Raw genomic sequence first — 27816 nt, 5'->3', positions numbered from 1 at the left:
CATGGTGATGGGGACGCTTCAAGTTAAAATATACCATCGGATTGGAGAAAACTCCGATCCGATGGTATAAAAGGGACTCCAGACTTTACATTAAAAGTCAATGGGGACGGATCCGTTTGAAATGGCACCATATTGTGTCAACGTCAAACGGATCCGTCCCCATTGACTTGCATTGTAATTCAGGACGGATCCGTTTGGCTCCGCACGGCCAGGCGGACACCAAAACGACTTTTTTTTCATGTCCGTGGATCCTCCAAAAATCAAGGAAGACCCACGGATGAAAAAACGGTCACGGATCACGGAAAAACGGGACCCGTTTTTGCGGACCGCAAAAAAATACGTTCGTGTGCATGAGGCCTAAGTCTCCTGTATCTGATGAAAGCTGAGGGTCTGTAACAATTGCACCCAGTCTGGACGATCCTCTGTGAGCTAAAGGGTCTGAGAGGACACGCACAGACCAGGTGCAAAATTAGCAGAAGCTCAGCTGTTGGCAAGACTGTGTGTTCATGGTCTTTTCAATTCACTGACTGCAAGCAGAGAACTTGAAACGTACTACAAAGTATATTGGAAAGTTGCTGAAATTTCCATCATTTAACGCCATAGTTGCAGCGTCTCACCTTGTCCTCCGGTAATCCCGGGAATGTCCCGCAGAGAAGGGGACGAGCACTGAATGGTTCCATCTCCCAGGACGGCCTCGCTCTCCGCCAAGTCACCAAACATGCAGGTGACGCCCGCCGACAGATCGGGGGCGTTCTGCACGGACAGATTGAGCTGAGGAGAGCAGGAGACACAGTTACTATAATCACTACTGCAGTCCTATGTGAGACCACAGACCACAAACTCAGCTCTGCAGCATCTGCCTGCAGCACCCGTCTCACCTGCAGCTCCGGGACGCTGACGGAGGCGTTATTGGGCGTCACTTCCAGGCGGACACATTGACTCAGGTCACTGGTAAACCGGTGGGGCTCGGACGCCCGCTCACACTCGCTCTCTCGGCAGCACCTGCGGGCGAAAAATCAGCTGTAGTGACCGGAGCAGATACAAGGGGGCGCTAGTGATCTTCACACTTGTACGTCTTGGTAAGATCCCCGCTTGCTTTCTATGAATGGATATGTTGTTGCCAACATCCGCTGCTGTCTAGCTGGTGAGGGTTTGCTACAATTGTATTTATTTGGATACAGTTTACCTGCCCTGATACATTGTACCAAACTACCAGTGCAGGAGGTTTAGGCTACCATGGTTAGCTCAGAGGATTTTATACTTGGATGCAATTGTAGCAAACCCTCAGTTGGGAGAAGTATAGGCAGGTTTTAAGCCTCAGCAGTGTTCCAAGGTGACTGGCAGCAAGCAGAGATCTTGAAAATGGTGACCTACTGAAACACCTGCTACAGCCTGTGAACATGTCCAGGTAATATGACAGTTTAGAGGCAAGAATGTGTGTTTGGCGCACGGCTGTGATCAGGTCGCTCTCCGCACACAGAGGCGTAAATATCGCCTGCTGGTCGCCAGATGTGCGAAGACAGCAGTGCGGGGCAACACGCGTCACGTGTGCATGTAAACACCTGTACGTGACACGCATGTGTGAGATACTCACACCTTCACCCAACACGACCGCGCCAAGGAGAAAAACGAATTATGTACACACTGACTGCACCAGCAGAATAGTGAGCGCAGCTCTGGAGTATAATACAGGATGTAACTGAGGATCAGTACAGGAAAAGTAATGTATGTACAGTGACTGCACCAGCAGAATAGTGAGCGCAGCTCTGGAGTATAATACAGGATGTAACTCAGGATCAGTACAGGATAAGTAATGTATGTACACAGTGACTGCACCAGCAGAATAGTGAGTGCAGCTCTGGAGTATAATACAGGATGTAACTCAGGGTCAGTACAGATAAGTAATGTATGTACACAGTGACTCCACCAGCAGAATAGTGAGTGCAGCTCTGGAGTATAATACAGGATGTAACTCAGGATCAGTACAGGATAAGTAATGTATGTACACAGTGACTGCACCAACAGAATAGTGAGTGCAGCTCTGGAGTATAATACAGGATGTAACTCAGGATCAGTACAGGATAAGTAATGTATGTACACAGTGACTGCACCAGCAGAATAGTGAGTGCAGCTCTAGAGTATAATACAGGATGTAACTCAGGATCAGTACAGGATATGTAATGTATGTACACAGTGACTGCACCGGCAGAATAGTGAGTGCAGCTCTGGAGTATAATACAGGATGTAACTCAGGATCAGTACAGGATAAGTAATGTATGTACACAGTGACTGCACCAGCAGAATAGTGAGTGCAGCTCTGGAGTATAATACAGGATGTAACTCAGGATCAGTACAGGATAAGTAATGTATGTACACAGTGACTGCACCAGCAGAATAGTGAGTGCAGCTCTGGAGTATAATACAGGATGTAACTCAGGATCAGTACAGGATAAGTAATGTATGTACACAGTGACTTCACCAGCAGAATAGTGAGTGCAGCTCTGGAGTAAGTCACTCCACTTAGGTAGATTAATTCTGCTAAGTTGTTTTAAGGCTTGTAATTATGTAGCTATTACGGTAACATTTTCATTTATGACCAATTGTAGTAAAATCTTTGCAGTGACATAAAACAATTAACAATTAAATCCATCACTGTTGGGAAAAATCCCGCAATGAATATTGCTCTTAGTCCACATGATGGTAAAAACTTCCACCGGTTTCGGAGCACGGTTGCATCGTGTCCGTGGAGTGCTCGCCTTCTCTCGTCCTGTGTGCACACGCCTCTCATCATCGGCGCTCTCCACCTAGTGCTGTAACCGTTTCTCGGTTGGAGCCTCGGGCACAGAACGGTTACACACAACCCTCCGAGACACCTGAGCCGACGAGACGCCTTGTAGATCATCAGTCCTAACACGTTACCAGCCACTCCCCTCCCCCACACAGTAAACTTCCTGTAATCCAGCATCTGATCGTCCGGCAATGATCGGATCGGGTCCTATTCTATAAAATCCCGACAGATGGCGCTAGAGAGACTTTGCATACCTTGCTCATTTACATAATTAACCCCGTGCACCCTGTCAGGTCTCCATAATAAAAAATCACTGCACCCCGAGTTACCATGAGACCCAATTTACTAATTTAATATTTTTTTTTTAAACCAATATCCTCCTATATTAACCATTTCATTTCCAGGCACACGTCTCAACCAATCGCCCGGCCCCTTACATCTAAGGGGTGAAATCAACCGCATGAATGGCGCCGCGGGCTTTCGAATTTTTATACAGAGAGTCCTCCCATGAGTCCCCTAAGCAGGCAATTAAACGTCTACCCTGGCACAGTTCACTGCAAACAAAAGGAAAGGGCACCGTCATGGCGCAGAGGCATTAGCGCATAATAGCCCAGATCCCAGTCTCCGGGGGCCCCCACCCCCCTAATGTTCACACCTCATTGTCCTCGATGCCAGTGACCGGAAGGGCTCTGCCTATAAAGTACTTTATTAGCACAAGGCATCCGACATGTCCTAATCGGATCACAGTGCAGGACCCCCGGATCCCTCCGGCCTGAACGATCCCCCCCCACCACGCAGCCCTATTGTCAGCGGCCGCTTCCTGCTCCCTGGAGAAGAATAGCTGGAGAGAGCCATGGCGGTATATTACAGGAGGACTGAACGGGGGTCAGGGTCGGTCAGCGCCACTGCTTTAATCACCATCATAAAGGGAAGGGGGGGAGAGGGCAATAAGGCCAAAGTGCTGACAGGGAGGAGGGCGCTGACAGGGAGGGTCGTCGGGTGGGCAGCGGGCCTGGGTGCGAAAGGACGGAGCGTAAGATTTACGGTGGTATTAACAGCCCGGCCACTGAATATAAGAGGGGGAGAGGACGCCATATAATTATCAGGAGAGGCCGCCCGGCCATTAAGAGGTTTGACCTCTGCAGAGGGAAACCCTTCATCTCGCTATGAATCATACGACCATAAAATATATAAGAGATTAAAGACGGAGCGCAGGATGTTAGCGGAGAGAATTCGCGCCGGTATCAGTTTTCACGCCAAAGATTAAGCGAGAAGATCAAAAGGCACGCTCGACGGCTCTCGCGGACGGCGTATATATACTGGGCGGGGTAACAGCTGTCCAACCGTGGCGGAATGTACGGCGGTGCGACGCTCGTCAAGAGTCAAGCCCCTGTGCGATCATCATGACGAATAAAAATATTTACTGAAGGGCAAGCAGAGGTCCTGAAAACGCGATGCGACATATCTGAAGGCGAGTGGAGTTCCTTCCCGCTCTGGTTTTAGGTCTCTCTGCATCCAGAGCTGAATTCGCAATTAAGCTGCTTTTTCGCAAACCAGGGAGCAGTGCATTGTGGGAGCACACATGGCGTGGCGTGTAAATGACAGAGGGAAACCAGAGGGATTTTGACAGCAGCTTTGGACACGACTGGAGCGTAAAGCAGACGACAACTCGAAATCCGCCAAAAATCTATAAAGCAAAAGTAAAATGGAGGTACGTGTTAGGGGTCATAACCGTATTTCGCAGTCGACACCCCCGCAACCGCAGGGCCTGACGTTCCCCAGATAACAGGCGTTCAGGGGGGAGTTTCACATATTTCGTCCATGGCAGCCCGTCCAGCGGAGAAGCTGGAATTTCCACGCTGCCGACAGCTGTGGTGTTGAGAGCGGCGGGCGGACGACTAGAGACACCTGTTATATGGATGAGAGATGCCTGAAAGGGAAGGAAGGGGGGTGCTATGACAGAACTGCTATGGCAGCCCCCGCCGTCAGGAGACAGAAAACACATGGCTGCAGAGCGAGGGAACAGAAATCTGCAGAAACCTGTAAATCAAATGACAGCATCCGCCAGACACAAAGGTTCCTGCGCCTCCCAGCCCCCCCCCCCCCCCCCCAGACTCGCAGGTTTATTGTCCTTCCTGCTGGCACATGCACTAGTACTATGCATGGCGGGCGGTTGCTAGGGACAGATGTTCCTAGCAACCAGTCTGTCCCAGATCCTGCCTTACGTTTATTAGGAGACCCGCTTCTCAGCTATTCCTGACAATTCCGGTGGGGTCCACCAGTCTAATGGGACAAGACCAGTTGGATTTTAACCCGCCAGAGCAGTGGTCGCCCTGCCGCTCCATTCACTCTCTATGGGACTGCTGGAGACCGCCACCATATTGTCAACTGCATACTTACCAACGTAGCAATTGGTAAATTGAGGGAACGTAAGCCCCGCCTGTGGGCGAAAAACTGCCCTTTTTTGGCCTGGGACAGTCCCTGCCAATTCTGCCCCTCTTGGACCGCCCCAGAGTGTTGGTCACTCAATGCGATCGTTCTCAGCCGCGATCCACGGCGCAGTCTGGGCTTCCACCGATGGGACGCAGATCCATCGCCGGCCTCCGTCACGCTCATTGAGGTCACATGACGGCAGAAAACGGCTTCGGCTGCCCTTTTTTTTTAACGTCCTGGAGATAGAGTCCCAGAATTAGGGACCATCCAGAGAGATTAGCCGCCACAGCAGATGACAGACGGGGCCCAGAGCCAGCATACAAAGGGTTAACGGCAGGCTGTTTGAAGATGGGAGTAGTACTGAGAGACGGGGCAGGGGGGGGGGCCTCATTAGTGCGGGAGCAGGCAGTCTGCGAGAGCGCTGACATTTCAGAAAAAAAAAATAAAAAGTGCCGCCAGGCTGGAGGCACAGAAGCCGTCACCGCGCTGCCTGCGCGACACCGCGAGGGGGCAGCAGGGACGTCGGCGCTCGTCACCACACAGGAACCAGTCAAGTGGACGGAAGAATGGCGCTGATGACAGAAGGTGCACTCTGCGGAGAGAGGAAGTGGGAGGAGGGGGGTCCTAATCACTAAGGAGATGATGGGGGTCCTGGAGGAGCAGGATGAGGACTGTGACCAGCCCTCTGAATAAACCATTCAACTGTTATATCCATTTATGGGAAAGCTGGGTGACAAACAATATGGCCGCCATGGCCACTACGGTGCATAAAGGGGTACTCCGGAAACAAACACGTCATCGTCCACTGGGTAGAGTATAGCTGCTACATTGGTTAGCTGAGCCGAGCATGCATGTGCATAGGGAGGTCAGAAGGAATGGCTGCCAAACGAAGGATTGCGCCTAAGGCCAGCCTTGCCTGCATGGAGTCTACAAAAGCTGAGGTGACAACCAATACTGCCGCCATTACAGCTTCCGCATGGGTTGTCGCCCAGCCTCACCCCTGAATGGTGCATCTACTTTTGCAGTGATACGCCCTCAGCTCCATGCTGCAGATATGGGTCTTGCAGGATTCTGGGAAAGCTGGGTCTGACCAACAGGCAGGAGCGTGTGTGTGTGGGGGGGGGGGGGGGGTGCATACAGTGTGGACCCCCCCTTAGTCAGTGACCGATGACTATGAGCCAGAATCTAACATGGTGGAAAGAATGAAATTGCAAGGAAAACAAGGATTTAGCTGAGACGCCGCACAATGCACTACACACAAGGCAGCGGCCGTGGGCAGAGACCCCCTTCAAATCTATGCAAGCCCCAGGGTCGCCCCTCATCCCCCTACAAAGGCGGCATTGTTGCACTGTGATCGGGGTGGATTTGCACAGTTTTAGGTTACAATGAGGGACATTAGAGCCGGGCGGGGGGAGCGATACAAGGCAGGGGCCGGGCCCCGTACAGCAGAAGGTGAGGCCGGAGGACGCTCTGCAGAGACGGCCTTGAGGGGGGGGGACTTTGTCACGCAGCTGTGTGTGCGGACCCTCCCCAGGCACCTTCGCTGGATCAGGCTTCTCCAAACAGGATTTGTGCCCCTCCTAATAGGATTAGAAGTGTGGAGCTGCCTGATAATCCAGACCCTCGGCCCCCGCACCGCATCTGAGGGATGCCAGACATGAAGGAGACCGAGGACGCTTCCGAGAGGCCACAGTGAGACCGTCCAGGGTCTGAGACCCCCATCCTGCATCTTAGGGATGCGCAAGTGAAGAGGGGGCGTGAAAGACAGGACGTTTCTGAGAGACGACAGTGAGACAGAGACCATCCTGGGTCTGAGACCCCAGTCCTGCATCTGAGGGATGCGAGACATGAAGGAGACAGAGGGCGCTTCTGAGAGACCACAATGAGACCCGTCCTGGGCCTGAGACTGCATCTTAAGGATGTGAGAGTGAAGAGGGGGTGTGAAAGAATCGAAGGACCACAGTGGGACGGAGAGACCGTCCTGGGTCTGAGACCCCCATCCTGCATCTTAAGGATGTGAGAGTGAAGAGGGGGCATGAAAGACCAAGGACGTGTCTGAGAGACCGCAGTATGAGACGGAGAGACTGTCCCAGGTCTGAGACCCCCATCCTGCATCTTAAGGATGTGAGAGTGAAGAGGGGGCATGAAAGACCAAGGACGTGTCTGAGAGACCGCAGTATGAGACGGAGAGACTGTCCCAGGTCTGAGACCCCCATCCTGCATCTTAAGGATGTGTGAGAGTGAAGAGGGGGCGTGAAAGAGACACAGGACGCTCCTGAGAGACTACAGAATGAGATGTAGAGACCATCCTGGGTCTGAGACCCCAGTCCTGCATCTTAGGGAAGCGAGAGTGAAAGGGGGCGTGAAAGAGACAGAATGCTTCTGAGAGACCACAGTATGAGACAGAGAGACCAATCAGGGTTCGAGAGCCCCGTCCGGCACCTGAATGATGCAAGAGTGAGGTGTGTGTGTGTGGGGGGTCACCTGAGAGACCACGGTATGATACAGAGAGATCCTCTGGGGTCTGAGACCCCCATTCTGCCCAAGCTACCATATGATCATTCCTACGGCGGGAGAGACAGTCAATGGAGACCTCTAAACAGTCTCTTTAGAGTTCACATAGAGCAGTCACTATAGGACCGCCATTACAGCTGACGGACCCCCAGAAGATATGTAACTGTACGCCCTAGTTAGAAAGGCTGGTGCAGCATTAAATCCGCTGTCCCTAAGGGACCGCAGGGCGAGCCATTGCCCCGAGACCTCGCTCCCCTCGCCAGCTGTCCCTTTCTCTAAAAGCATTCTTTGGAAATTAAACTTGGCCCGGGGCAGACCGCCTGAGTGTCTCATAGAAAGACATCAAACGGCGGTCTCTTCCCCGCTCCCCCGAGACATGAGTGACACGAGACAGGCCCTCGATGGAACGCGGCAGCCCGGCCTGGCGCAGAGAGCAGGTGTAGTGACCCCGCCGGGCCTGTGTATGCCATGACGGGAATCCCTGGCATTGATTCGGGGCAGATGTGGGGACCGGGGCCAAGTATACGGCGGCAGTGCGGTGGGTGGGATATTGTTTGCATGTTTTGGGCACATGCAGAAAAGAAAATGACTGGGGGAGGGGGGGATGTTTACAGGAGAAGCGGCACGAGGAATATGTATCATAGTGAAGGAGGAAAATGGGAAAGTAGTCTCGTTCTATATCCTGCTTACACACAGGACATGTTACTATGGAATAAGAGCTCCGTGCCAGGCTGCTGCTGTAAAGCCGACAGAAACATCCGCACTTAAAGGGGGTGCAGCAGAAACAAAAAACTTTCACATTAGCGTTTTCCATTCCGCTATTGAGATCCGTCATAGGGTCACAATACCGGAAGAAAACGCTTCAGACTTAAGGTAGCGGAAGCGTTTTTGCAGATCCCATGACGGATCCGCAAAAAACGCTAGTGTGAAAGTAGCCTTACAACTGAATAGGTGCTAAGTGTCCGATTACTGGAGGACCCCAAAGATCACAAGAATAGGGGCCCCATGACGCCGGTTTGAACGGAGGAGCTGTAGAGCATGCCCACTACTGCTCCGTTCAATCTCTATGGGACTGGCGGGGATAGCCGAGGACAGTGCTCGGACCCCCCACAGACAGACATTGGGTAAGTGTCTGAGCTCTGGGACCCCCACCAATCACAAGAATAGGAGTCCTGTGACCCCCCCCCCCCCTCTAGTTTGAATAGAGCTGTAGAGCATGCCCACTACTGCTCCATTCAATCTCTGTGGGACTGGCGGGGATAGCCAAGAACAGCCGGGACCCTCCCACAATCAAAGGATAAGTGATCACAGGGGGTCTGATGGCTGGGACCCCCACCGATTACAACAATTGGGGTCCCATGACTCCCGTTTGAATAGGGCGGCTGTAGAGCATGCCCACTACTGCTCCATTCAATCTCTATGGGACTGGCGGGGATAGCCGAGGACAGTGATCGGACCCCCCATAAATCAGACACAGGATAAGTGTCTGATCACTGGGACCCCCACCAATCACAAGTATAGGAGTCCTGTGACCCCCCGTTTGAATAGAGCATGCCCACTACTGCTCCATTCATCCTTTATGTGACTGGCGGGGATAACTGAGGACAGTGTTTGGACCCCCCCCCCACAGACAGACATTGGGGACCCCCACCGATCACAAGAACAGGGGTCTTTTGACCCCCGTTTGAATAGAGCTGTAGAGCATGCCCACTACTGTTCCGTTCAATATCTGTGGGACCGACTGGGATAGCAGAGGACAAGTGCTCGGACCCCCCACAATCAGACATTGGAGACCCCCACCGATCACAAGAACAGGGGTCCCATGACTCCCATTTGAATGGAGCGGCCGCACAGGATGCCCACTACTGCTCCAAATCCGCATTAAAATGAGCGGCAGCGCACATGGCCGACCGCTGATCCGTTTAAATGGAGGACATAGGACCCCTATACTTGTGGGGTCTCATCGATTGGACCCCCTCCCCCCCCATCGCCAGGATAGCTGATAAGTTTAGATTTTGGCACAACCAAATTAAAGCAAAGGAAGACGATTTGCAAGACACGGCAGTAGTACAACTCTCATCAGGCAAAAACGATGAAGCATTCCATGGCAGGGAGCGATGGGGGGAGGTGGGGAGGATGAGGTAATCCTAGGGGGGGAGGGGGGAATTTGTGGTCAGAGGGAAGGGAACACAATATGATCATGAAAGGGCGTCCATAAGGGAGAATTCACACTCTGCAGATCTGCTGCGGAAACTTTAGCTCCGTTCCCTCCATTCAGATGACTGCGACAAATCTGCCCCATGTGAACTGACCCCGAGAGGAACCCGTTCCCTAGCACCTGTACACCGGGACGCACAGGGTTAAGGCCCCGGCTCTGCTATGCGGGGAGGTGTGAGGGGACTAGTCTGGAGAATCTCTCCCCTCACCTGGGAACACACAACTGTTAAATCCATCGGGGTGGGGGGAGGGGAACACTACACTTCCTCCTCGTTAAACCCCAGCCGGGCCGGCCAGACACACACATCAACCCTGCGCCTCCGCCGACAGCCGCCCTATCTGTGCCCGTCCCTACACAAGTCACCCAACCATTGGGCATCTTCTAGCAGGCTATTCCTTTAAACCCCTTCTTGCCGGCAGCAGTAGAACTACAAGTCTCAGCAGGCATAGGAGCAATTGTAACGCGGCCCCACATTTTAGCCAGAGACACCCCTATTAAAAAATAAAGGAACCCCAACAACTATCTAAACCCCACTTCAGATATTTCCAGGAGGAATAACAGAGGAGCGGCACAACGCAGAGAGATCTAAGAGGCACCAAAATTGCTATTTCATGGGAAATACAAGCATTTACTAACGTAGAAACGTCAGGAGATGCGACAGGTCCTTTTTAAAAGGGTAACCATCGGCTGGGTCAACCCTATTGAATCAGGTACGCTGTCTGGTAGGGTCAATCCTGCTGATCAAAATGATACCCGTCTTGTAAAAATTGGTTGTGGCGTTCTTAAAGGGAAGTCTGCCAGCAGGATCAACCCTATTAACGGAGCCTACGACTCAGTAGAGTGGATCCTGCTGATTAAAACGATACCCGCCTTGTGAAAATCGGTGGCGGCGTTCCTGAGAAAAAAAAAAGACTTATTCTTTATACAAATAAGGGCTTCAGTGCACCAAGGGGCGGGGCCTAGCTCAACTTCCCAGTGCTGGCCACGCCCCTCAGCGCCCTGAAGCCCTCACTGGTATAAATAATAAAAGCCTTTATTTCTCAGGAACGCCGCCACCGATTTTCACAAGGCAGGTATCATTTTAATCAGCAGGATCCACTCTACTGAGTCGTAGGCTCGTTTAATAGAGTTGATCCTTCTGGCAGACGCCCTTTAAGAAGTAAGTTTGGGTTTCCGATTAAAATTTACCAGCGCAGGAATGACAATCACGCATGAATTACACGGATTGACGAACACAAGACTCCCCCCCCCCACCCCTAATTTTGTCAGCACATGACAAAATTAAATGTGTCATTTACATAAACAGCAATCTTCCCCACGTATCCGGAACGCAATCACGCCGCCCGCAGAACCCCCCCCTTACCCCCCCCCCATCCCAGAATCCCTATGTCACAACTAATCATCCAGATTGCCGAGCAACTGAACAATCGTCTGCTTTCACCGGCAGAAGTTGCAGCAAAAAAAAAAAAATATAAAAATAAAAATATTACAGAAGCGACAAGCCATTAACAGAATGTGTTACTTAGGAGCAAATAAGAGACAACATATTGTCTAGGCCGGCGCTTCATCTCCGAGAACGTGGAATCTTGGCTCTCGGGGAAAGTCGGCGGCGGAGCCAAGACAACATATTTTCATAAATTAAGCCGTGCATTAGCGGATCTCTGGTAAACTATTAGCTGGGAGCGTGCAAAGAGGGGAAAACAGATCTGCAGAGACGTGAAATCGCGTAAAGGGCAGGATCAACCCTATAAAAAAAACTGATAGGGTTGATGCTGCTGATTAAAACGATCCCTTTACAGTCAAAAATCCTTTTAGTGCCTGGGCTGATTTTCACGCCCCCCCCCCCCCCCTCCCCCTTATAATTGTTTGCTCACCAGAGCCTTCAATCCTGTGCATGCGCCATACATTCTATCAGTATTCACCTAGGAAACATACTGAGAATGCGCCTCTCTCCACGCACAGGAAATGGTCAAGACAGGACCAGGAGGCAGAGACCAACGGGTGCCCGGTAAGTGTCTCAACGGCAGCGGTGGGGGGGTACCGAGGGTCACTCAAAAAGGATTGTCTGCTGAACAACCCCTTTAAAAGGGATGGGTCCGTTTTCTGTTCAGATTTCAAAAATGCCATGACCCGTGTAATGCCACATCCAGAGGTGACAATGGTCGCACCTCTACTGCGCAGGCGCTGAAAGCGTTCATCAAGAAGCAGATACAGGAGGACACGCCCCCTGCAGCAGCGGCGGTGCGGGGAGCGGGGTAAGTATATTACCTGTGAGGGGCCTGGCACATGGGGGGGCTGTTTGTGAAATTGGATAACCCCTTTAATTGTTTAATATTCATTTATATTCTGTGATACACAGTAGAAATGTGAAAAAAAACTTTACAGGCCCGAAGCCTGAGGCTGCACCACTGACAGCATCTGATAATAACATGTCTCATGGAGTGAGCGGAGCCAAACCGTCACACACTCAACATACTGAACGTCCTGTGTGGTCTCACCTGCTGTGCAGGACACACCAGCCGCAATGAGGGTCTCCGGACCCCAGACACTCTCCGCACGTGTTATACCTCTGGCAGCTCTCCACGGGGACGCGGCTGACCTGTAAGCACACCAAACCCTCGTTAGCCACAATTGTCCTGCGCCCTACACAGTTTACCGGAGGCATCGATAAACGTAATATGTCTTATCTATCTGATATTTATACATTTACAGGAGGAATAACAGAGGAACAGCAGAATACAGCAAAAAAACAAACCAAAAAAAAAAAAACCGCCGGAACTGTTGTTATAGGAGAATGACCTATGGCCTGAGATGGGAATAACCCGAGTAAGCACCGGATGGCGGAGGTACGCCCGCTGCTTTCATATCTCCAGCCGCCCCCGTCCGGCGCTTGCTCAGGTTATTCCTACCTCGGCCATGAATGCCCCTTTAATGACATTCATTATCAACATTACTGACAGTCATGGCCGCCGGCGAGTCCTCGTCTCACCTGCTTCTCGCTGAGGATGTACACAGACTGCCAGTCCGGGCTGAACACCATGTCCCTCAGTATGGGCTTCCCTGGCACCACGGCCGCCGTGTCGTACAAGATGGCATCTGCGGGGCTATCTACGCGAATCTGTCAAGGCAAGAAAACACTTGTGGTGAGCGGCGGCAGGACACTGGGGTCTTTGTGCGAGTGGGCATTGTATCTGAAGACCCCCACCCCCGCCATGTTTCTACAAATGCTCAGACATGACAACTCATTAGTCTCTATCACCGGGACAGATCGGGGGTCAGAGGCGGTAATGCGGGGGATGGGGCGGTGCTGACTACACGAGGGGCCCGACATTTCAGACTGTCAAAAGGCAGAGGAAGCGATGCTCGGCCCTTGGACAACCGTGCGACAAGATGATAGGACTCTGATCAGACGCAGATGCGCCATGCACACTGCGGACATGTCCGTGTACCAGGGGTGATGCTGGGCACTCGCCCGCAGCGTGAAGTTACAGCATCCGCTATAAGAAAACAGAGGGTAATTCTCAGAATGCGCCCGCGATAAACATACGAGAAATTTCCCTCGCCCCTGTGCAGTGCCCCGTGTGCTGCCCTCGCCCCCCGTGCAGTGCCCAGTGTGTCGGCCCTCGCCCCCCGTGCAGTGCCCCGTGTGTGGCCCTCGCCCCCCGTGCAGTGCCCAGTGTGTCGGCCCTCGCCCCCCGTGCAGTGCCCCGTGTGCTGCCCTCGCCCCCGTGCAGTGCCCCGTGTGCTGCCCTCGCCCCCGTGCAGTGCCCCGTGTGCTGCCCTCGCCCCCGTGCAGTGCCCCGTGTGCTGCCCTCGCCCCCGTGCAGTGCCCTGTGTGCTGCCCTCGCCCCCGTGCAGTGCCCAGTGTGTGGCCCTCGCCCCCATGCAGTGCCCAGTGTGTGGCCCTCGCCCCATGCAGTGCCCCGTGTGCGGCCCTCGCCCCCATGCAGTGCCCCGTGTGCGGCCCTCGCCCCCCGTGCAGTGCCCCATGTGTGGCCCTCGCACCCGAACAGTCACGCTATATGCCGCCCTCACCCCCGAGCAGTGCCCTGTGTGCTGCCCTTGCCCCCGAGCAGTGCCCTGTGTGCCGCCCTCGCCCCCGAGCAGTCACCCTATATGCCGCCCTTACCCCCGAGCAGCGCCCTGTGAGCCATGCAGTGCCCAGGCTGAGCAGTCTAAGCCTCATGCCACAGCCCACACCATTGACACTTGCCAACATTCCGGAATTTGGCATACAGTCAAAATAGTGTTTTATGCAAACCCTACGCCAACATGCCGTCCATGCCCAGAGCCATGCTCGTCTGCCCCCTATGACATCATGTCACACAGCGCCGGGCACTGCCTCGTCTCTGCACAGCCTCCTGTCTGACAGTGCAGTGTTAAGTGCTGGTTTATGCTCTCCAAGTAATCATTTCATCCATAACAACCTGCCAGTAATCGGGAGGATTAGCAGGAAATATTACGCCAGGAGGAGGGGGGAGAATGGCGCTGGTTCATAGGAGGAGGAGGGGGGAGAATGGCGCTGGTTCATAGGAGGAGGAGGGGGGAGAATGGCGCTGGTTCAGAGGAGGAGGAGGGGGGAGAATGGCGCTGCTTCAGAGGAGGAGGAGGGGGGAGAATGGCGCTGGTTCAGAGGAGGAGGAGGGGGGAGAATGGCGCTGGTTCATAGGAGGAGGAGGGGGGAGAATGGCGCTGGTTCAGAGGAGGAGGGGGGGGGAGAATGGCGCTGGTTCATAGGAGGAGGAGGGGGGAGAATGGCGCTGGTTCAGAGGAGGAGGGGGGGGGAGAATGGCGCTGGTTCATAGGAGGAGGAGGGGGGAGAATGGCGCTGGTTCATAGGAGGAGGAGGGGGGAGAATGGCGCTGGTTCAGAGGAGGAGGGGGGGGGAGAATGGCGCTGGTTCATAGGAGGAGGAGGGGGGAGAATGGCGCTGGTTCATAGGAGGAGGAGGGGGGAGAATGGCGCTGGTTCAGAGGAGGAGGGGGGGGGGAGAATGGCGCTGGTTCAGAGGAGGAGGAGGGGGGAGAATGGCGCTGGTTCAGAGGAGGAGGAGGGGGGAGAATGGCGCTGGTTCAGAGGAGGAGGAGGGGGGAGAATGGCGCTGGTTCATAGGAGGAGGAGGGGGGAGAATGGCGCTGGTTCATAGGAGGAGGAGGGGGGAGAATGACGCTGGTTCATAGGAGGAGGAGGGGGGAGAATGACGCTGGTTCAGAGGAGGAGGAGGGGGGAGAATGGCGCTGGTTCATAGGAGGAGGAGGGGGGAGAATGGCGCTGGTTCAGAGGAGGAGGAGGGGGGAGAATGGCGCTGGTTCAGAGGAGGAGGAGGGGGGAGAATGGCGCTGGTTCAGAGGAGGAGGAGGGGGGAGAATGGCGCTGGTTCAGAGGAGGAGGAGGGGGGAGAATGGCGCTGGTTCAGAGGAGGAGGAGGGGGGGAGAATGGCGCTGGTTCAGAGGAGGAGGAGGGGGGAGAATGGCGCTGGTTCGGAGGAGGAGGAGGGGGGAGAATGGCGCTGGTTCAGAGGAGGAGGAGGGGGGAGAATGGCGCTGGTTCATAGGAGGAGGGGGGGGGGGGAGGCGCTGGTTCAGAGGAGGAGGAGGGGGGAGAATGGCGCTAGTTCAGAGGAGGAGGAGGGGGGAGAATGGCGCTGGTTCATAGGAGGAGGAGGGGGGAGAATGGCGCTGGTTCATAGGAGGAGGAGGGGGGAGAATGGCGCTGGTTCAGAGGAGGAGGAGGGGGGAGAATGGCGCTGGTTCATAGGAGGAGGAGGGGGGAGAATGGCGCTGGTTCAGAGGAGGAGGAGGAGGGGGGAGAATGGCGCTGGTTCATAGGAGGAGGAGGGGGGAGAATGGCGCTGGTTCATAGGAGGAGGAGGGGGGAGAATGGCGCTGGTTCAGAGGAGGAGGAGGGGGGAGAATGGCGCTGGTTCATAGGAGGAGGAGGGGGGAGAATGGCGCTGGTTCAGAGGAGGAGGAGGGGGGAGAATGGCGCTGGTTCAGAGGAGGAGGGGGGGGAGAATGGCGCTGGTTCAGAGGAGGAGGAGGGGGGAGAATGGCGCTGGTTCAGAGGAGGAGGAGGGGGGAGAATGGCGCTGGTTCAGAGGAGGAGGAGGGGGGAGAATGGCGCTGGTTCAGAGGAGGAGGAGGGGGGAGAATGGCGCTGGTTCAGAGGAGGAGGAGGGGGGAGAATGGCGCTGGTTCGGAGGAGGAGGAGGGGGGAGAATGGCGCTGGTTCAGAGGAGGAGGAGGGGGGAGAATGGCGCTGGTTCAGAGGAGGAGGAGGGGGGAGAATGGCGCTGGTTCATAGGAGGAGGGGGGGGGAGAATGGCGCTGGTTCAGAGGAGGAGGAGGAGGGGGGAGAATGGCGCTGGTTCATAGAAGGAGGGGGGGGAGAATGGCGCTGGTTCATAGAAGGAGGGGGGTGAGAATGGCGCTGGTTCATAGAAGGAGGGGGGTGAGAATGGCGCTGGTTCATAGGAGGGGGGAGAATGGCGCTGGTTAATAGGAGGAGGGGGGAGAATGGCGCTGGTTCGGAGGAGGAGGGGGGAGAATGGCGCTGGTTCGGAGGAGGAGGGGGGAGAATGGCGCTGGTTCGGAGGATGAGGGGGGAGAATGGCGCTGGTTCGGAGGAGGAGGGGGGAGAATGGCGCTGGTTCGGAGGAGGAGGGGGGAGAATGGCGCTGGTTCGGAGGAGGAGGGGGGAGAATGGCGCTGGTTCGGAGGGGGGGGGGGGGAGAATGGCGCTGGTTCGGAGGAGGGGGGAGAATGGCGCTAGTTCGGAGGAGGAGGAGGAGGAGAATGGCGCTGGTTCATAGGAGGAGGAGGAGAATGGCGCTGGTTCATAGGAGGAGGAGGAGGAGGGGGGGAGAGAATGGAGCTGGTACATAGGAGGGGGGAGAATGGCGCTGGTTCGGAGGAGGAGGGGGGGGAATGGCGCTGGTTCGGAGGAGGAGGGGGGAGAATGGCGCTGGTTCGGAGGAGGAGGAGGGGGGAGAATGGCGCTGGTTCAGAGGAGGAGGGGGGGGGAGAAAGGCACTGGTTCGGAGCACCAACTGGGAAATGGCACCACCCTGGTGCACAGGCTGCCTTTGGTACTGCAGCTCCTCCCCACAACGCCTAGAAATATTGAAGGTCTATCCTTCGCATCTAGAATCGATAGTAGATTAGTGACGGCCCGACCCCCAGAACCCCAACCGATCAACAGACTAAATTGGCTGCAGCACTCTAGTCAGATTAGTGGCCGTGCCTGGTACTGCAGCCCAGTGCTACTCACTCAAACTGGACGAAGCTGTAATAATGTGTAGTACCAGACACGGCCACTACCACATGCATGGCGCAGTGCCAGGTAAAACAATCAAGTGCACATGTCACTCACCGGACCTGATCCTACAACGATGGCCTGGTGCTTTATATCGGGGGAGAGCAATCATGCCCTACTATAGTCCATTCTGATAAAGGAATTCTTTAGAATTTTTGTGTCATTATATACATTTTTTGTATATTTTTTAAAAATAATTTAACCTAGATTTTCTGAATTACAATAAGCCGGAAACGGAAGGAAGCAGCATCTTCTACGCACGCCGCAGCATGTCCCTTTAATAGAGTCCGCCACTGTAAGACGGTGATCTCTCAGGCTATGGGGGGAGGGGTGCCCCTTACCGCCATGTAACCGCAGCGGCTTAAAAGCAGCCTTTCAATAAATCTGCAGAAAAATAATTAATATCCGCGAGGCCGGCCTTCCACGGCAGACTGTAATTGAATGGACTGGTCGAAACCACTAAACAAGGCTGGAGGCGGCGGCCGACCAACCGGTGACCTATGTGGGGACGGACCCTTAAAGGGTCTTTTTCCTGCGGGTCCCCTGCTCGGCGGTGTACACAGGATGTAATTAAAGCTCGACGACTCCTTACACAAACATCACACGGGGAGACGGGAACGCTATCATTGACCCTATTTACAGGACCAGGCGCACACTGCGCCACCACTAAACCCTTGGGGCCCCATCCCCCAAACCAATTAAGGTCCCCGAGACATAATAGCGATTATTAAAAGCAATAAAGAGGCAGCAACGCGACAATATCCAGGCGCAGCAGGGGCGCTAACCTTCATTATTTCCTGGTAGTATTTGGGGCAGGAGGCGAAGAACGACTTCCTTACTCCAGACCATAAATATGCATTTTTCGGTGGAGATGATGATTCCTACGGCTCCTGTGATCTACAGGACGAATACACCTCAAAGAGGGCGACTTTAGGGGACTGTCAGGTGTGGACAACCTGCTTCTCCCACTGTGTGCCTATGATCATGCTGCTGGGATCGTCTGATTTAATGCTCAGTTTTTCTACAGCGCCTCTAAAGGGAAAACAGGGTACTGCAAGAGGGCAGTCCTCCAGAGCAGAAGACTGTACCAGTCCTAATTACGCGCCTCCGCTAATATATATATATATATATATAAAGGGCTCATATGACCGGTAAGGAATGAAGGGGCCACAGCGCTAAAGCCCCTACACTTTGCAGGAACGGTAGGAGTCCCACTTGATCATAAATTATGGCATCTCCTAGAGACAGGTCATTGAGTCGGGGTCGTCTAAAACAGACATCCACCCGGGACGGAAACATCTGCTGCAAAACGGTGTAAACTGGCGCTCCGCTACACTGAAACGGGTGAAATCCACAGCGACACTGCGCAGGCAGAAAATTTCTGGATGAGATTTGTTAAAGTCTCGCCCCCAACTCTGCGGCTATTGCAAAGTGCCGCGGATTGTTCCGGATGGAAAATCTGCAGCATTTCTGTCCAGTGTGAACATGCCCTTACGAAAAAGGTAGAGATGCCGTGCACGCCCTGCGCCTCTCAGGTCAGCCTTTCCTATATTTCACAGAACGACACCTAAAGGTGATCATTTCCAGTCGACACCCCCGTCCCTGGCCTATTAACACTCACTTAAAGGGGTTTTACGTAAATAACACACAGTCCCTCTAAATCATGCCTTCATAGAGGTAGTTAATAATATATGGTGTAAACCACTCGCCGTTAATCACCTCCCTATTACCTATTCATTATTGATGGACCTGATGTTTACATGGAGGAGAACGATAATGATATTCATACAGCCGGCCCCGGCGCACGTGCGGCGCTGCGACGGCGGGTTCACACCTCACCTGACCAGTCTGCATACTTTTACTTTCTACGAACCCTTGTTTCTTCCCCATGATTCCCAAATTAAGGTAAGCAGACCATAATTTGTGCCTGGGATCGGCATATGGTCAATGGCCTGTGCCTGGTATTAGATTTTAGAGTGAATGCAGTACCAGATGCTGCCTATGGTCCGGAGTGGCGCTATTTCTCTATACCCCGCATAGAGACAGAATGGAGCGGTAGGCCGCGTGCGTAACCACTGCACCATTCAAATGGGAGACATGGGACCCCCCCATTCTTGTGATTGGTGAAAGTCCCAGTGTTCGTGTAATGTCCTAGAGCAGGGAGTACTTTGACGTTCGCCTATATCTCCTATGCAAAGTTAAAACTTCTTACTTTATTTCTCTTGAAAGGGTTAACTTATACTGTTTAATATTGCGTAACTGCCTGTTTTTATGTTGTGATATATATCCTGTTCATTATCACTGTATTCACATGGCTCAGTGGAAAGGGTTAATGAATAGCGAGAGATTGTTAGGGCTTTGACTGAGAAGTTGGTAATTTTCCACAGCTGTCATAGGGTTTAAAGAAGACCATGGTTTTGAAGGGAAAAAACTCAGACTTGTTTACAGCCAAAGGCAGACAGACTGACCTTTTAAAATGTCTGGTTTTAGCTCTTTTGTTATGTCTGGAAACTTGTTTTTGTTTGGAAAACCTGTGTCATTGCCATTGAGAATCATTGAAGCTTTAATGTTAAGTCTATGACGGACGGGAGCTGAAACGATGTATCTGTTTGTGCTGAGCTTCTCCACTCCAGCCCTCCCACTAGAAGGTTCTAGTCTAGCAAAAACTGTATATAAGGAGAGCGGTCAGAGCCCCTAGTGTGCTGCAGGTAGGGACCAGTGCTTGGAGGGGGAGACTAATGCCAGCCTGCATGAGTGACCAGAAGAAGATGCTGAGATGGGGACGCTGAGCCACAGACCATGGGTCACTAGCCCTGTGACCAAGGAGCCACCCGGACTACTGAGCTACAGAACGTGGGCCCTTGACCAGCATGCCAGCCTTCTGAGAGAGAGAGGGACAGCTAGCTCGGGCCTTTCCTCAGCATCAGGAGGACACTGGAGAAGTCAGCCCTGTGCCTCGCCTGAATTGTTTTTTACCCGGGTTCCTCCAGTAAAGAAGCACCCTGGTTACTGCAGACCCTGACTCTCTGGATTTATTTCCCATCTGTGTGCACCACGCCTTACCATCCCTTCCGGAGAGCAGCAACACGTGGTGACACCTCGATGTTGTAGGGGGGACCCAGCGTAGCGTTGGGGCCACCCCAAACGCGGCCTCTGCATTAGGGCCGCCCAGTGACCATACATTTATCATCATTTACCCTGTGAAGAGGTGGCAAATGTTTTCCGTGGGCCATCCCCTTTAAGCTGGGAATACCCACTGGGCGGAACGAAGGATCGGGCATGCTGGATTTCATCTTGATCACAGGGTTGTCCATCAGCAGGTGGCTCCCCATTCAGAACACACGAGACGAATAGCAATCAGCTGAATGGCCTTAAAGGAAACCTTCACTCAAATGGTTACTTTCCCTATTGTCGAAACCCACCAATACCAGCAGGACGGGCCGACTAATGTTTATGGGGGTCTTCCGACTCTCCACAGAGGACAGATGGCTAAGGAGATCAGGATCGGGCAGTTTATTTGAACATGTCCGATCCTTTTGATCTCCGGGACCATCCACCGCCGACAAGACATGCACGCTCGGCCGAGGACAGCGATCTCTAACCTGTTGCCAAAACTAAAATTACCAACATATTCTGAAAGCAGCAGGCTGCAAGGGAGTCATGCTGGGAGTTGTAGTTCTGCAGCAGCTGGAGAGCCACAGGTTGGAGTCATCCCCACTGTCTGACATTAGTCCAGGACAGAGTGAAAAATAAAATGGTCGGGCAGGTCGGCTCCTTTAATACCAGATCTGGAAGGGGAAGGGGGGCGCTTAAATCCAGCGAGAGGCGCGCTGATGTGCCAGAGACATAAATATCTGCGGGACCAAAAAGAAATGTGTAAAACAGGAGTGCGCTAATGGGTTCCAGCTGTGGAGGACTGCGCGCGGCGGACTCAGATTTCACACCGTTTTATGAAAAGTTTAATGTTGCGCCTATCCCCTGGGCCGCCTGCCCTCCAAGCTAAGCCCCATAACCACATTCTCGTCTATCAGACCCCAGGAAAAATGTACCTGATTTAGTGCGGATCACGGGCCGAGCGTCGCACGGACTCAGCTTAGAGGGGAGGATAGAAAACACATGTTCACTGGAGGGGGACAACCTGCAGACGAGAGGAACACGGCACACCGACGGTTGTCAGAGGGCGCTACAGACTGCGGTGCGAGGGGTGCTAAGCAGGAATTCCAGGTGGCAGCTTTTTTTTTTTTATTTTATTGCTTAAAGGGGTACTCCTCCTATCGCTACTGTTGGTGGTGGGAGGGTTACGTCTCTGGGATCCGACGGGCACAGCACTAAAAAGAGAGCAGCAGCCCCTCCATTCTCACAATCTGTGGGGGTCCCGGAGGTCAGACCCCCCCCCACTGATCATATACAACCGACACCCCACTGCTTTATGCGAAGGGAGTAGTCCTTTAAAAAAAAGGACCTGCCTGGGGTATTCCTATCTGAGACAATGGGGGCATATCCTAGCGATTGTCTGATAGGTGCGGAACCCACACCTACACGGAGAACGGAGGGGGGAAGGTGGAGGCCGGAGGACCCCGCATTGCCCCGTTTCCGGCCATTACCAAGCGCTCTCCCCGTAGTACTAAATGGGATCACACTGCGTTTGCGCGGCCACCGCTCCCATTCATTTCCATGAGGCCGACGGAAAAAGTAGAGCCAGCGCTCGGCTAGTTTCGGCGGCCCCAGAGAAATGAATGGAGGGTGGCTGCGCATGCGCAGTGTGCCCTCCATAACAGGCCTCCGTTCTCAGTGTAGGTGCGACCCCCATCTATTAGACAACGGGGACATATCCTGGCGAGATGGGAAAACCCCTTTAAGTAGTTACTTAGTAGTCTTCAAGATATGACCATTTCTTAGACCTTTATTGCTGTGCAGGTCTTCTGTTATTCTTCCTGGAAATGTATGAATAAATTGGGCGTTACCCCTCGAGGGCATGTCCCTCCCTACACACTCAAACACTGTCCAATCAGTGCCAGGCTGTGCAGAGAAGCACTCCTTCGACAAAGGGATTAGTAACATTCAGTAGTCAATATATTTATACATTTTCAGTAGGAATAAGAGAGGAACGGCACAATGCGGCATTATGGGAAAAGACGACCCAGAATGGTTATTTCATGGGGGCTACAGGAGAGGAAGAAACCCATGATCGCTCTTCAGTGATGGGGGTCAGTGCCTACCGATGGCACCGGCTCAATTGTGAAGACTCCTTTGGCACCAGAGAGACTGGTCCGGACGTGGTGCCAGTGTGAATGCCCTGGGTATTCTGCATCCCTCCCAGTGCACTGGGGACACATGTTCTCTTTCCTGCCTCGGAGATTCTTACGAACGGGAGGAACTGGATGCAACAATGTAGTATAATAGCAAATACAACTTCCTGCGACTGACCGTGGTAGCAAAGTAGTCACCCAGACAGGAAGTCAACCCCAAGAACAATCTCCAGCAGAATCCACCCAAGCAAACTCCACTTAGATTCTGAGGAGGTAGGTCATACGAATGAATCTACGTGACGGCAGCTACGGCCCTTTAATTTATAGTCTGCCCCCCCCCCGTTGTCCCTATAGATTATAAGAGGTCTCCAGCTCGGGGATAACCTGCGGGCGGTACAGTGGCACTGAAGGCACTGTGAGCGGTATACAGTAGTCACATATAATGAATGGGTGAAGTGTGTAAATCATAGTGAAATACGAGGGCCCCGGAATAAAGGGCCGCCGTCTACACAGAATTATAGGGCCAGGGGCCTAGAAGATAATGGCCGCGCTGCCTGATTACAGGAACAATAAGAAAAGACGAGATCCGGGCACAGAAAGCTCTCGACTAATTATCTGGATGGCAGTCAGGATTTATAGCGAGACGTGATGAATTCTCTGTCCTTTCCCCCAGTCGAGGTGAAGGCCGATCTATAAAACGCGTCAGTTATAGTACGTGCCAAAGCCCTGAGTGCTCGCGACCAGATGTCCTCCCCCTCCTCCGCCTATACCGGGCCTCTCGTATTACAGCCAGTGTCCATATTTTCTGACGAGGACCCCGCGTTAACATCCCCCCCCCCCAATCCTAATGCTTCCACCAATTCCCAATGTCAAGCCTGGATCCAGGACCACCATCAGATCTACAAGAGACTCTGAAACGAGTTGGGGTCTGCCATAATGGCAATGACCCCCAAATCTACTCAGATGATGGGAGAACCATGTAGGCCTGGACTACATGGCGACTTTGGTCGTGGCATGTGAAGATCGCAACACTGCCGGTAATGATGGTGAACGTATTGCAAATCCAGGTGGCGGGACCCCCATGATGGTTAAAATGGCTCAGTTGAGTGCTGTACCCACGGTTTCTGATTAGCTCTGCTCTCCTCAGAGTGGCGTACAGGCTTACAGAAAGTCCTGAGTACCAATCAGAAACTATGGGGCACAGCACCTACTGGAGCGTTTCTAACCCCTACATTTTAGCTAATGGTGTTGGTCTCCAAAACCAGATAATCGAAACCCTTGACACATCACTAAGCTATGTCAAACTTTATATTATTTTGTTAAAATGCTGGGTACCCTTTAAAGGACACTTGTCAGAAGGATCAACCCTATCAAAACGGGGATACTCTCTGGCAGAGTTGATCAAACAGATTAAAATGATACCTGTCTTGTCAAAATCGGTTGTGGCGTTCCCGAGAAAAAAGACTTTTATTCTTCATACCAGTGATGGCTTTAGTGCACCTAGGGGCGGGGCCTAGCATTCTTCAGATCCTCCCGTGCTGGCCACACCCCTTGTAGCACTGCAGCCCTCACGTGCATAAAGAATAAAAATAAATAAATCTCAGGAACACCACAACCGATTTTCACAACTGAGGCATCGTTTTAATCAGCAGAATCAGTCCTACAAGACAGTAAGCCCTATTCAATAGGGTTAATCCTGCTGACAGCTGCCCTTTAAGTAATTATTAGGAAATTAGAAGGCGGCTGGTAACAACAATGAAATTAATAGCCCCCTTTAAGAATATCCCACAATCTCTCACCACCAAGGTGGCCATCATCACTGCTATTCTTACCATTAAAAGGTGACCATGCATTCAGCCGGCAGCTCTTCCTCCCGACTCTGCCATACACATGCACACTTGGCCAAGCATGCACATTAATTTCAATGGAGCGAGGAAAATAAAAGGTGCTCTCATACACCTGCAGCAGCCACTATATACTGCAATATGCCCAATCCTCAGGGAATATATGTGAGGGTCCGCCATGTTGCAGTACATACAAGTTGCTGCTGCAGGTGTATGAGTGTACCTTATTCTTCCCATACACATTAGACTGATGCCAGGTTCGGACGATGTGTACGGGGACCCCCTCACAGACCGCCTTTCCCACCTCTACGTCTACATGAGGCACTCACCTTTTTCAGTGTTCCAGCTCGGGTGCCCACGAAAACCACAGAATGCCCATGGTAGCTGTAAGCCGCCACGCTAGCCATGCCGTCCGCTTTATCCTCGAAGAGCGGAAGCCCCTCGATCACCTTCAGGCCACCGATGGGCTGGTTTAAGGCCAGGCCACAGAAGCCATCATGGATGGGTATAGGCTGGAAAACAAAAAAGAAGTAGAGGTGTTACATCACACAGGCGCCATGGCACGCCATCAGGTCAGTGGTAGTTATGTTGGGAGTTGTAGTTCCACACTGAAGACTGAATGAGCGATGCGTTACGGTCGGCGGCGATCAATTCCTAGGGAGGACGCAGCTGTGAGCCAAGGTGACTCGTACCGCCGTGATTTACAGCCCGTGTGCGTCATTCCCATTAAGCCTCACATTTTCCTAATGAACGCCGGGTTTTATAGGTAATACTTCTTCAGGTTTATAGAGCATTTCCAGCTAAAAATCAAAAACATCTCTTAAAATAAAATCCTTCAGACGTCCTCTTAAGGAGCTCACAAATCTACTCAGCCATTTCTTAGTTAGATCTGTTTGTACCAAAAAAAACTTGGAGACAAACAGCAAGGGACTGTCCAGAACAGCGAGGACGCTAAGGCTCTGTTCACACTTCCAATGTATATAAAACCCTATATACATAACTTTAAAAATGTCTGCTCATGGTGGGTGCAACTTCCTGTCTCCGGTTACGATAGGAAGAGCAGCTCTGAAGCACAAACTTCTGCTCTGATCAATCCAAAACTGTGCAGAATAAGAAAAAGTGGAAGATTTTACATTCCTGTGAATTACGACGACGGACCCCAGTGCTAACACCTACCGTATATACTGGACCTATTATGGGGCTAATCACGTTTAATTAGCGCACGGAGAACAGGTCGGAATCAGTCACAGAAGAGAACAATGGGGCGAGCTGAACGCTGTCAGACACCATAATGACCCCACAAGTTATGCTTCCTACCGCCTCCGCGATCGGCACAATACAGAGCATGTGTCTTCTGCTGCGGGATGCCAGCCCAAAAGCCTGGCGTGCATCGAGAACTGGGGTTGTGGGATTGGCATGTCCTAAAGGGCATTGCGCCAAGAGGTAGAGATTCTGATGAATGGGCACGCGGATTACAATGGTGCTCTGAATACTTTACTATATAAGGGCTATATAACACGGCAGATTACCCATAATTACGGAGCAGGGCCAGGTGACGCTGGCGGCAGTGAGCAGGAGGAAAGACCACGTCTGTATGCCCACCCACTTCACTGGAGGATAGACCCACTGTGTGGAAACCATCCTGCATCTCCAGTGACCATGAACCCCAGTAATGTGCAGGAAAATGGAAAATATAAGCCAGGCTTCCCCGCCTTCTGGACTCCTAAGAACTAGGAAGAGTCTGCTTAAAGGGGTTATCCCATGACCGATGTACAAAATGAAAGCCAGACATAACAGTACATGACAATCTCTTTCTAACAAGCTAGAACCAGCCCTGGACCTAACATGGATCCAGAGATCTCCCCATTCATTGCTCTGCTAGATTTATATTAATCTGGCATCTCAGGGGCGCGTCCTTTTTGCTGCAGCTCAGGGGCGCGTCCTTTTTGCTGCAGCTCAGGGGCGCGTCCTTTTTGCTGCAGCTCAGGGGCGCGTCCTTTTTGCTGCAGCTCAGGGGCGCGTCCTTTTTGCTGCAGCTCAGGGGCGTGTCCTTTTTGCTGCAGCTCAGGGGCGCGTCCTTTTTGCTGCAGCTCTCTCTCTATCACAGCTCAGGAGGCAGTTGAAGGATGAAAATGAGCATGTGCGGCCATCTCAGTGAAATAAGAAAAAAAAAAAACAGCAGGTGGCGCTATACAGATACATTGCATTGAATAACTCAGTGGCTATGCTAAATTTCTAATTACATGCAATTACAAAAGTATTCAGATCTGGGTGCTGGTTTATAAACTGTAGAATATTTTTCGTGGGACAACCCCTTTAATAGAAGTCACTGGGTCCTACTGGAACTCCTGCCTTTGGGTTCACTGGGTGTAGTTGTCTAACTCGCATCACCTTAGATAGCTCTCTCTCAATCTCCTCCCATACACATGCATCCTCAGCCATCCATCTACAAAGGGAGAAGGCAATGAGCTGCTGTCAGAAGGCCATGGCGGTAGTTTATCTCATGAGAACAAAGGATCAGACATGTTGAAATCCACCACACCCAATCCTTCCTAGCCACAAAGTGAATTGGGTTGAGATGCAGCATCAGCACAGCCACACGTACGGACAAGGGGGCTGCAGGTGGCGACGGCCGGGGGCCTGCAGGTTAGGGAATATTGTTCCAATCACAAGGCAATATAAAATTAACATTTTCCTTGTGACATTCAGGAATCCAGAAAAGCTGGGTGACAAGCCTGTAGGAGCTGTAAGGGCGGCCATGACTTCCCTGGTGAGTCTTCCCTATTTGAGGGGGAATCACTTAATGATCGGTCATAGTTCAACCCCCTGGGACCCCTTGAGAATAAAGATGATGCAGGGCTAGTTTGGCGCCGTTTCCCCTTTTTCCGGCACCCCACCTTTGCCGGGAACTGCAGTGCACCCCATTGACCTAAATGCTAGGAAACCTTAACCAGCGCTGCCCCCCCCCCCCCCCCTTCATTCTTCGGATAGGTGGGGATCCCAGAAGTCGGACCATAATAGACCTGATCATAAAGGAATGGGAATACCCCTTTAATCTGACACGTAAGCGGTGACCCGCTTGGTACATATATACCATTACATACATGCGGCCTGTCAGATTGGCAGGCAGCAGCTCTGCCACGTAGACGTAGACCTCCTCATGGACAGGAATGTCACGTTTGCGGCCACTTACTCACAAATAACAGGGTGTCGGAGGCATGCACTCTTTCAAGTGGTATTCCAAGAAACCACGGGCAATTATAGGGCCCAGCGCCGTCCGAAAAGATCTGCCAGGGGGGCGGATAAAGCTGGAATGAACGGCACACGTGAGCGCAGGCCCCGAATGGAAAAGAAAATTGGGATGAAGAAGAGATCCGGGAATCAGTCTGAGGCTCAGCGTCGCTCCTGGAAATAGCTGCGGCTTAATTACATTTACATAATGTGCGCTCTCTCCA

At 52.6% G+C, this 27816-nt stretch overlaps 1 protein-coding gene across 2 annotated transcripts in view; it reads right to left on the bottom strand.

The window, feature by feature from the left end:
- PLXNA3 (plexin A3) overlaps positions 1–27816 on the bottom strand; it is a 75138-nt gene that overhangs the window by 24573 nt on the left and 22749 nt on the right. For both annotated transcript variants that reach the window (XM_040405134.1, XM_040405135.1), the window contains exons 3-7: positions 24691–24873; positions 12943–13071; positions 12452–12552; positions 879–1002; positions 618–771 (exon numbers count right to left, since the gene is read on the bottom strand). In XM_040405134.1, coding sequence (XP_040261068.1) covers positions 618–771; positions 879–1002; positions 12452–12552; positions 12943–13071; positions 24691–24873 — 691 coding nt within the window. The remainder of the gene's footprint in view (positions 1–617; positions 772–878; positions 1003–12451; positions 12553–12942; positions 13072–24690; positions 24874–27816) is intronic.

The sequence above is a fragment of the Bufo bufo genome, chromosome 8 (genome assembly GCF_905171765.1).
Source record: "Bufo bufo chromosome 8, aBufBuf1.1, whole genome shotgun sequence".
Classification (NCBI taxonomy): domain Eukaryota; kingdom Metazoa; phylum Chordata; class Amphibia; order Anura; family Bufonidae; genus Bufo; species Bufo bufo.
The sequence above is the reverse complement of the archived record's forward strand: the minus strand, read 5'-3'. Positions and strand labels throughout refer to the sequence as shown.